Consider the following 10,447-nt stretch of genomic DNA (forward strand, 5'->3'; position numbering starts at 1 on the left):
ATACTTCTATGGCTACAATTAACAGGGTCTAGTCCAGTAATTTCACATTAGGCGGCATAGCCACGAAATCCTCGCCTGACCTAGAAATAAGCCTTACTGGCCCCATGGGACAAATTGGTTATGAAATGCCTCCCAAACCTTGGTTAAATTTATGACCACAGGGGGGCACTGTAAAACAAGGAATGCCACTCACCATCCAGTTCCACAAGGCTACTAGGGACTAGTCTACTAGTCCTTAGCTGCTGTACTTGCTGACCTACAGTACACCCTGAAAGGAATTCAGGGTGAAGGACAGGATGATCCACTCTGTGCTTTGAGAAAACAGGCCCTTAGATAGTTAAATATGACAGGAAGATTTTTTATGAACCCAAACTCTTGCATCTTCCCATACTTAGAAAAGCCCTGAAATCATGAACTGAGATACCTGTTCCTCATGGCTAGCAGTAACCTTCTGCTGAGACATATGCTGGATTGCACATACCATTTAGCCAAAGTCACAGATATACTGGCCTCTCCCACTACCTCTTGGGGTCAGTTCCTCAGAGCTATCGAAGGCTGAATTAGACAGCTGGTTCAGGGAGGGAGGGGAAAAAAAGCTCTATTTTAGAGTGTTGAGTTTCAGGAACTGTTTTAACATCAAAGGGGAGCCTGCCTATGGCAACCAAGGTGATAGAAGCATTTGGACAGCTACTTGGATGTTTTTAAAAACATGTTCACCCCCCTTATTTCATTGAATCGCCACACCTACTGTGCATTGAAGAGGTATTTTTAGGACCTTCTAGTACTTTATACAGTTAAAAAACAAAATTCAACCCAGTAAATTTCAAAGATCTAATTAGCTATAAAAGATTCATGAATCAGGCAGCATGCCATCTCTCCAAAGGGCTACAGTAAGGGAAGGGTTTTTAAAGGCAGGACATGGAAGTCATAAACAGAAAAAAGGAGATTATTTTAGGCATAGGTAACCTATCCATGGGGAATGAAAGGCGTCTATATAGCAGATTATCTCATCTTCCTTTGGGGGCAAGAGAGAGCCCATGTGACAGATTGCCTCATTGGTGCTGACCAAAAAATTCCTGACCGACTAGTTAAGACTACATTTCTGGGGGAGGTTGAAAGTTCAGCTAGGTCAGGTATTAATCCCCGGTTTGGGGGCTTGTCCTAGCAATGTGACTCCATTTCGAGCCTATAGTTTTCTTTCTAACAATAGCAAAGTTGAAACAAGGAGATCCAGAGAGATGAAGTGACCTGCTAGAATCACAAAGCAGACCAAAGATCACTTCATTCCAAATCCCCTGGCGTTCCCCCTCATAATGCTGCCTTTATATATATATATGTATATATATATATATATATATATATATATATATATATATATATATATAGAAATGGGTCTGGGAGTAGGTTCCCTTCCCTTTCTAAAATTCGGAGAACATTTAGCAGCCATCTGCAGAGTTTGGGTGTGGAAATGCTCTCAGAAGGAAAGGATGCATTTTCCCGGTTGTGCGCCTCTTACTGCTCCTCTAACACCCTTTCCCTTTGTGCTTTTTTAGCGCGAAAAGTTTCTCAAAAGACCAGGTGCTCTGAGGCGCCTCTAGAACTACATTTCCCACAATGCCCCAGGAGGCACCACGTAGCTGGAGAACTACATTCCCCGAAATGCCAAGGGGCCTTTTAGAGGCGGATAAGCTTCCACTCCAAATCCAAAGATCCAGTTTATCCACGCTATAGCCCAGATATAGTCACCTCTTTCCCCTTTCCTGCCAGAGACTTCCGTTCCCAGCTCGAACTTCCGACCCCATTCTTCTCTCCGTGGGAATGCTTGGGAAAAAAAGGTAATCAGAGGGTAGGGCGCATGCGCTGACCGACACCAGGTTTGGGCTGTGAGGGAGGTCTGCGGGTCCGTGGGCGCATCCCGCCTCGCGCGTGCGCAGACGATAAACCAACGCCCCAGTATTGAGGCGCGGCTTTAGTGGCGCGGTTTTAGTGGCGCGTTTTAGTGAAGTTGCACGTGAATAACAGCTGTGGCCGGAGCCCGGTGAGTGCGACCCGAGACCGGGGCTCCGGGGCTGTACCTGGGACTGGGTTGCGGCGGCGGCCGCTACAGGCGGGACCAGGGCGGAGCCGCGAGGCCTGGCGAGCACCAGTAGAGAGGGCTCCGACGTCGCGCGGCGGGGAGATTAACTGGGGACTCGGATCCTCGTTGCTATGCAACAGGGGGCGTCGTTAGTAGGTAACAGGGGAGGCGCGTGTTTCCGGGGAGAAGAGTTCCCAGCGCTGCCCCGAGGTCCGGTCAAGGCCGGGTGGTTGTCAGGCTGGGGGACGAGGCCAGCGCTGAGCCCCTCGCCCCCGACTCCCGCCCACGGCCCAGCCTCCCGCGGCCCCGCTCCGAGCCCTTTGGGGTACCCCGAACCCCTGGGCCGCGCCGCATCCCTTGCCGGTGACGCCACCCAGCAAGCTTGGCAGGGGACACGCGGTTCGAAATAGCACATGCACGCCACTGACACCCTGTCTCGGGGAGGCTGGATCCTGGGGAAGGCGTCGTGCGCCTGGGAGGCTGCCGCTTTGCCCGTCGCCCGGCCCCCAAACAGTTGCTGGGCAGCAGCAGCTGTCAGGGGTTTAGCGGGGGGCTGCCCCCACCTGCTGGGACGCTGACTTCATTCTTCTCAGGGGCAGCTTCACCCGGTCTAGCAGCTTCCTTTCCACGCAGCTGTGCTTTTCGGGTGGCCGCTGCATATTTGGATCAACTTTAAAATAGTCTCCTCTCCGCACCTCTCCATGGCTCTCCATTGCCACCCTCACCGCTTCTTGGCGGGCTTCTAATACTCATTTAACAAGCATTTATTAGTCATTGTTCTGTGCTAGGCGCTGGAGATTCCAAGAAAAGTTAAGTCTGACGAGGAGGTGCTCAAAGTCTAATGGGGGAGCCAGGCATAGAAACTGGTAAATGATGCTACAATGCAGTGAGTGGTATATTGGCAATTTGTGTACTGCAACGTTCCTATAGATGTTTACAGTTTACAAAGTTCTTGCAGAAACATGTTAACTCCTTGCGGTAACTCATAACCTTGCTTAACCCCATTTTACATTTGAGGAGACTGAAACTTAGGTTAAGTGATAAGACAGAAGGTAGTGGCTTTTAGTGTGTGGCAGAATTGAACTTGGGACAGAAGGAAGTCTAGAGTCCTCTGCCCAATGCTGCACTCTGGGGGCTTTGCCCGAAGTAGACTTTTCCCTGTGCTGCTGACCATTTGTGGCAGCTGTGCCGTTATGCATCAGAAATCCCCGGGGAGCTCTAAAAACAAAAGCCTGAGCCCCTCTGTCTCTGGGGAGGGTCGGAGTAAGGAAGCCCCGGGGTGGGGTGGGGCAGACCCTCTAGCTTAAACCGGCTCAGGCCCTTCTGATGGGCAACCGGAGTCGAGAACCGCTGCTCCAGAGGGGCAAGTTCCTCAATGATGGGGAAATCAGAGCCGGCAGAGGGTACTAAGTCAGCTGCCCCTCCTGCCACGTCGTGATTCATAGCGCAAGAGGAAGCTACCGGGAGGAAGGAGCCTTGGCAGGGGGAGAGGGGACCGTCCCCCACCCGTCCCTCTTAGCAAACCACAGCTAAACACATGTGGCTCCTCACTACCATAGTTCAGTTTCCCCGGCTCAGCCCGTCCCTTCCTGAGCCCCGTTGCAGCTGCCTGAACAAAAGTGGCTGGTCTAGTCCCAATTTTTTGCTGTCCTCATATGTCTCGCTGTAGAGCCATGACGTGTGAGCCCAGCAGGTGGGTCATCTTCTGGTGGGTGGCCTCCTCGTGGGAGTCTGGGTAGTTAGTCCTCTAACTTTGTGATTGTTGATTTGGGGGCAGGACTTGAAGCACCTTGAGGGCAGGGACCATGTCTTACTGAGGCAGAGTGGAGGTGTGGAAGGAGCGAAAGGGCAAGGTTCAGATCCTGGGTTCTGGAGTCAAGTCCCAGTCCCGATGCGTGTACTTTAACAAGTCACTTGATCTCTCCAAGCCATTGTTTTCTGAGTAAAACGTGGAGAGTAGCAGTATCTTATATGATTCTTATAGGAGTTAAATGAGATGGTGAAAGAACAAGCACTTTGTAAATTATAAAACAACACACACACTATACACACCACACACACTATACACACCACACACACACAGTTTGTTGTGGTTGTTGAGTGCCTGCTATTTTTCTGAGGTCAGGCATTGCAGGAGGTGAAGACGTTTAAGACATCCTTCCTCTCAGAGCTCAAGACTGCTTCGGCTCCTGACTACCATGGCTTCTCTTTGTTGAAAGTATTTGATCGGGGCTTCCCTGGTGGCGCAGTGGGTGAGAGTCCGCCTGCCAATGCAGAGGACACGGGTTCGTGCCCTGGTCCAGGAGGATCCCACATGCCGCGGAGCGGCTGGGCCCGTGAGCCATGGCCGCTGAGCCTGCGCGTCTGGAGCCTGTGCTCCGCAACGGGAGAGGCCACAACAGTGAGAGGCCCGCGTACCGCAAAAAAAAAAAAGTATTTGATGGGGCTGAAGTGAGGAGGCGTAATGGCGGTGGGTTAGGCTCTTGCTGAAGAATGAGAAAGATGTTGTAAAGCAGAAACTAACACACCATTGTAAAGCAATTATACTCCAATAAAAATGTTAAAAAAAAAAAAGAAATGAGAAAGAATCCTGTTAAAGAAAACAATTGGATGAAAGGGACGAGCCAGTAATCTGCTCTCTTATCTGCAAAGGCCACTCTCCAGAATCCTGTTAGATTTGGTTTCCGGTGCCCTTTGGAAGGTCAGCTGGCATTGCAATGCCAGCCTCCCCGTGGAGAGTTTATTTCAAGGTCCCCCAGCTCCCCTCGACTGGAGCAAATGGCCGCCTGAAAGTCGAGGCTGGCAAAGAATGCAGAAGTCTGCCAAGGGGGCAGCAGCTCATGTCACCCTGACCTTCCAGAAAGGAGGACACGACATCTGATCCCTCCTGGTGGAGGTCCTTGGATATAGAATCCAACCCAATATAGCAACCCTGCTCTTTCTGTCCCCAGTGTGGTCATGACCCAGATAGACCAGGAACTGACCCATGCTTTCCTCGTCTCTGACCCCTGGCAGGCAGGAACCATCTGGTTCTCGACTTGTGCCAAAAAGAGGAGAAGGCTTCCCAGCCTGAGGTCGCTCCCTATGAACTGCATGTTTTGCAGCCCTGCTTTACCTACAGGCCTCAGGAGGGACTTAGAGCAGCTGTTTCTGGGCCAGAAAGTGCCCCGAGTGTGATATTTTTATAACCCCTTCTTGGACCCTGCTCCTTCCCACTAAACAAGAATGGGAACATCTTCTCTTCGCTCTCCTCCATCCGGATGGCTCCAGATTTCTGGCCGACTCCCGTAGTGCCCTGGTAACTACAAAAACTTCAAACACGTGGCTGCTCCTACCTCAGCGACATGGCTTAGCCTCTCTGCTCATCAGGTCTGAATCACAGAAACACCCTGGAACTGCAGGTTCATTTCTGAGCCTGGAAAAGAATGGGATTTGCTGGTGCCATTTGACTTTTCTCAAGCGTGGTGGCAAATAGAAGTTGGAACTGAAAACGTTTTTCATGGCCAAATCCAGCGTACGTACTTCAATGAGTCGATACTTGTTGGGTCTTAATTTGCCTACAGTATCCCATTACAGATGAGATCGGAGCACAGAGTGGTTAAATGAATTGTCACCAGTAATTCATGGAGTGGATTGGTAGATGTCAAGTCTATTTTAGCTCATGAATAATCTATTGTAGGACTTTCCAAGTCGCTTCTGAGACTGAAGTTGGAGAGGATACAACGCAGGGCTATGTGTGAGCGGGTCTGATGTCAGATGCACCTGGATTCAAATCCTGGCTCTCCCGCTTACTACATATCCTCCCTCAGTTTCTTCATCAGGAAAATGGGGGATAAGAACAATACCTAACTGATGGGTTGTTGTGAGGATTAAACGAGATAGGTGACGCGTGGTTAAATTGCTGTTAATAATAATAATATCTTTCCGTAAAAGTTGTGCTTTAACTTCTTGCCTACGTTGGGGGCTGGGGAGTTGAGGTCATCTCTGTATCAGTGGGTCTCAACTTTGCACAGTGGAATCCCCTGGGGCGCTTTTGCAGGTCAAAGCCCAGGCCACACCCAGATGGTGACATCAGAAGCTCGGGGCTTGGGGCAGAGGTATCAGAACTTTGTGAAGCTTCCAGGTGATTCCAACGAGCAACCACCTTCACTTCTGCGTTTCGGAAGCAGAAGCTTGGGTTTAACTCCTGGCCTTTGTCCTTGGGTAAATGCTTAATTCCTAAGTCTCAGTTTCTTCTCCTGTCTCCCCTTAGCGGCGAGGAGGATAACGCCCACCTCATGTGATGGTCCTGCAGAACATATGACCTATGTGCAGTGGGTTCTTATTTGAGCACCTGAGCCCTTTTCTTTACATTGTTATATAGCGGTAATCCTATTCGAGTGCTATGTTTTAAGGTTTTTTTAAAAAATAAATATCAGCTTTATCTTAAGTAGATTATAACCTCCTTGAGGACAAAACTGTATAGTCTTTTTCTTTTTAATAAATTTATTTATTTGTTTGTTTTTATTTTTGGCTCCATTTGGGTCTTCGTTGCTGCGCGTGGGCTTTCTCTAGTTACGGTGAGCGGGGGCTACTCTTTGTTGCGGTGCCAGGGCTTCTCATTGTGGTGGCTTCTCTTGTTGCAGAGCACGGGCTCTAGGCACATGGGCTTCAGTGGTTGTGGCTCGTGGGCTCTAGAGCACAGGCTCAGTAGTTGTGGCACACGGGCTTAGTTGCTCTGCGGCATGTGGGATCTTCCTGGGCCAGGCATGGAACCCGTGTCCCCTGCATTGGCAGGTGGATTCTTAACCACTGCGCCGCCAGGAAAGCCCAAAGCCATACAGTCTTATAATTTTTTTTTTTTTATACCCGAAGCACCTAAGACACAAAGGCAGGCCTTCGGGGTTTTAGAACTGGAATAAGCCTTAGAGAGATCTTCTCATCACCTTAAGGCATTGACTGATACTTGCTGGCTAGTTAATATGCAAGTGGTAAAGAACGTGTGAGAGGAACCCGGGAATGAGGTGGTTGTGCCCGGCTTAAGTTGAAGTCTGAGTTCTGCCTTTGTCAGCTAACAGGGAGGGGCGGTGGGGGGTGCTGGGGCCCGTCATGCTTGGGACAGTGGGTTTCTCGGCCGGTTCGGGCCTTCCGCTCACCCCATGCTTCTTCTCTGGCAGACCCAGCCATGGCAGGCTCAGGCAGCAGTTCACCACGGGGCAAGCATCTGTTCAAAGTCGTCCTGATGTTCCTAGCGGCCCTCGTCCTCCTCCACTCAGCGTCATCCCAGTCCCATCGAGACTTCGTGCCACCAGGCCAGCAGAAGAGGGAGGCCCCAGTTGATCTCCTGAGCCAGATAGGTCGATCTGTGCGGGGAACCTTGGATGCCTGGATTGGGCCAGAAACCACGCACCTAGTTTCCGAGGTAAGGAAGGTGTTCCCTGCTGTGGCTACGCGCACTGAGGACAGAGGAGCCGTTGTTCATGGAGAGAGCCCCCAGTTCCACAGAATGAAGCCAGACAGCCCCGGCCTTTTGCACTCTCATTGTTTCATTCCTACCCCAGGGCCTTTAGCTCCACCCCCATCTTTGCCTTATTCCTGCCCTTTCTTGCCAGAAAGGCTGGGAAATGAGCCATCTTTATCAACCTACGTCACCGGTGACTATAGAGTCTGGCTTTGGTCTAAATCTGACCTAGAGGCTTAAATTGGCAAAATATCAAGACCTGAGTTCATTCTTTCACCTTCAGAGGTAGCGGTGAGGGTGACTCAGGGTTCTTAGGCAGGGCTGTCTCTTCTGCCTGATGGCGTCCCAAGCCTGCTGGTACATACTTCTGATAGGTCGTCCTAAACGGCTGAAACAATCATTTATAAAATGCATAATATAGACGAGCTGATTGACTTCTTTTCCACTGAAACATCCTAGTCCTCCACTGCTGTTACTTCACACACCTTCATGATTCCCTGGGAGGACCCCAGTTTTACAGGGTGACTACTCCAGGGATTGGATGGTCACCCCCACATGCCCACGTTCACCCACTACTACCGCCAAAGTATTCCAGCACATCAGTTGAATTAGGGCCCAAGTGTCCTGGGTTCCAGTTCAGACAGGAAGGAGAAATGGCCCGCTGTCCATCCCCATGCACTGGAAGGTGGCTGTGGAAGGGACCCCTCAGCCTCTCCACCAGAGAGGCAGGTGGAGATGTTCGTGGGCAGCGGTGGTGAGACTCAGAAGAGAAGAGCATCAGTAATCACGGACTCAACTCACGCTCTGCTCTCCCACAGACCTTGGCTCAGGTGATGTGGGCGGTCTCATCGGCCATCTCTGTGGCCTTCTTCACGCTGTCTGGGGTTGCCGCACAGCTGCTGAACGTCTTGGGGCTAGAAGGTGAGTGGCAGAGAATGGTTAGGTCAGCTGGAGCTTAGCCTGGCCCTTCCTGTTTGTGGGAATTTATCTTTTCAGGGTCTAGACTTTTCCCCGGCTGCTCAGCATCTCCCAGGTCTCCCCAGAGACGAGCATAAGAGCAGGCTGCTAACTGCCGCCTCCTGCTAAGCCATACCATCTCATCTAACTGTCACCCGCAGCCCAGAGCGTTACTCCCACTTCACAGATGCAGCAGACTCAACCAGGGGAAGTAGTCTCCCCACAGTCAGCTGGGACCGGAGCTGAGATTTAAGCTCCACGACCCCGTGGGAAAGGAGTTTTCCTTGGCGAGGGGGTTTGGCTCCTCCCGCTTTTGGTTCTTGACCAAACCTCTCCTTTCGCGGCACCAGGTGGGCTGATTCTGCGACTCTCTCCCTTTCCAGGAGATCACCTCACTCAGGGCCTGAAGCTCAGCCCCGGCCAAGTCCAGACCTTCCTGCTGTGGGGAGCGGGGGCCCTGGTTGCCTATTGGCTGCTGTCCCTGCTCCTCGGCTTGGTCTTGGCCTTGCTGGGGCGGATCCTGTGGGGCCTGAAGCTTGCCCTCTTCCTGGCCGCTTTTGTGGCCCTGGTGAGGTCAGTGCCCGACCCTTCCACCCGGGCCTTGCTCCTCCTGGCCTTGCTGACACTCTACGCCCTGCTGAGCCGGCTCACTGGCACCCGGGCCTCGGGGGCCCAGCTGGAGGCCAAGGTGCGGGGGCTGGAGCGCCAGGTGGAAGAGCTGCGCTGGCGGCAGAGGCGAGCGGCCAAGGGGCCCCGGAGCGTGGAGGAGGAGTGAGAAGGACGCCGGACGCTGCCACCTTCGTCATACCAAAGAGCCGAGCTGCTTCTGGGTCGCACAGCCCTCCTCCCAGCCCCCTGCCCCTTTCTTGCTCTGTCTCCGAACGCTGTCTCTGCACCAGCCCCCTTAGCCGAGAGCGAGAGAAAGACCAACCCCCCACTGGTCCTCAGGGGCCTTGTCCTCTGTGGTTCTCTGTCTGGGGTTGGTTCTCCTCACCCTTTCTCTGCTCCCCCCTGTCTCAGCCAGGGGAAGGTGGGGGGCCTCCCGCCAGCTTCTGCACCTCCTCTCGGCAGACACCTCTGATCACTGCCAGGGGCCTCCTGTGACTCAGCGGCTGCCTTGCCTCCCTCCGACGCTCTTGCTCTCCTGTCCTTCTCTAGCTCCTCCCCTGCCAAGTCCCCAGCTTCCTTCCTGCTTGTCTTCTCCTTCTAGCCCTGTACTCCAACCAAACCACAGTCCCTCAGGGCATGCTCCTGTCCCCTTCATTGCCCAGCGTGGGGAAGAGGCAGGGCATTTGGGGCCTGAGGGGAAGGGAAGTGGGCCGGGATGTACATTGAATCTGTTACAAGTGCCTTAATCCGAGCCAGCAGGGCCCTCCGCTTGCCCGCTGCCGTACTGTATGTAGGAAACTGCCCTGTAGCTGCTTTGTGTCAAGAGGAAAGTGGTTCCTCTCAGAATCTTGATTTCCCTTCAGCCAGAGCAAAAGATGACTGCTTCGTAGGCTCGTGCCTGCAAGTAGGACCCTGCGGTGGCCATGAGATCCCCTGTGGGGGTTTCAGAGACCCTGAAGGAGGAAGGAGGGTTCATCGTCCTGTCTGCGCAGCTCCGGGCGGTTCTCCATCTCTCTCTCCATCACTGCCACCAGGGAGTCCGCTGATGAGTTGCCTAGGAGGAGCGCAGAGCAGACAGCAGAGATGCGCCTCACAGCCCCTTCCCTTCTCATGCTCTGCGGCTGCACCCTCCCCACCAGGGCGCTCACGCTTCCTTCGAGGCTTTGGTGGAGGTGGGTGGCCTCCTTTGCCAGGCCCCACATGTGATGTGAAGAGTAGAGAAATGCCCAGTTCTTACTGTTGAGGTTGGAGATGGAATCACAGCTGCAGTGAAATATATTTTTATCAGCGCTTGGTTGGTTTTAAATAAAGTGCACGCTATTTTATTATCTAGTTCCGGATCAGATGTATTTGCTCAAAGTCTG

At 52.4% G+C, this 10,447-nt stretch overlaps 1 protein-coding gene across 3 annotated transcripts; it reads left to right on the plus strand.

Moving 5' to 3' along the window:
- The first annotated feature begins 1,694 nt into the window (after positions 1-1,694).
- Positions 1,695-10,415, plus strand: TMEM109 (transmembrane protein 109). 3 transcript variants are annotated; one of them, XM_033860755.2, is made up of 4 exons: positions 1,695-1,835; positions 7,234-7,478; positions 8,336-8,438; positions 8,858-10,415. In XM_033860755.2, the coding sequence occupies exons 2-4, from the start codon at positions 7,242-7,244 to the stop codon at positions 9,247-9,249; spliced, it is 732 nt and encodes a 243-aa protein (XP_033716646.1). In that variant the 5' UTR covers positions 1,695-1,835; positions 7,234-7,241; the 3' UTR covers positions 9,250-10,415. The 3 variants fall into 3 exon arrangements, with proteins under 3 accessions (XP_033716646.1, XP_033716645.1, XP_033716644.1); XM_033860754.2 differs by lacking the exon at positions 1,695-1,835 and adding an exon at positions 1,882-2,038; XM_033860753.2 differs by lacking the exon at positions 1,695-1,835 and adding an exon at positions 2,068-2,233.
- The last annotated feature ends 32 nt before the right edge of the window (positions 10,416-10,447 follow it).

Source organism: Tursiops truncatus, chromosome 8 (genome assembly GCF_011762595.2).
Source record: "Tursiops truncatus isolate mTurTru1 chromosome 8, mTurTru1.mat.Y, whole genome shotgun sequence".
Taxonomy (NCBI): Eukaryota; Metazoa; Chordata; class Mammalia; order Artiodactyla; family Delphinidae; genus Tursiops; species Tursiops truncatus.

Excerpts from the sequence above, each read along its gene's own strand:
- TMEM109 (XM_033860753.2), top strand. The coding sequence starts at position 2,209 with ATGCAACAGGGGGCGTCGTTAGTAG. Across the intron at positions 7,479-8,335 it reads CCACGCACCTAGTTTCCGAG|ACCTTGGCTCAGGTGATGTG; the intron begins GTAAGGAAGGTG and ends GCTCTCCCACAG. Across the intron at positions 8,439-8,857 it reads GAACGTCTTGGGGCTAGAAG|GAGATCACCTCACTCAGGGC; the intron begins GTGAGTGGCAGA and ends CTCCCTTTCCAG.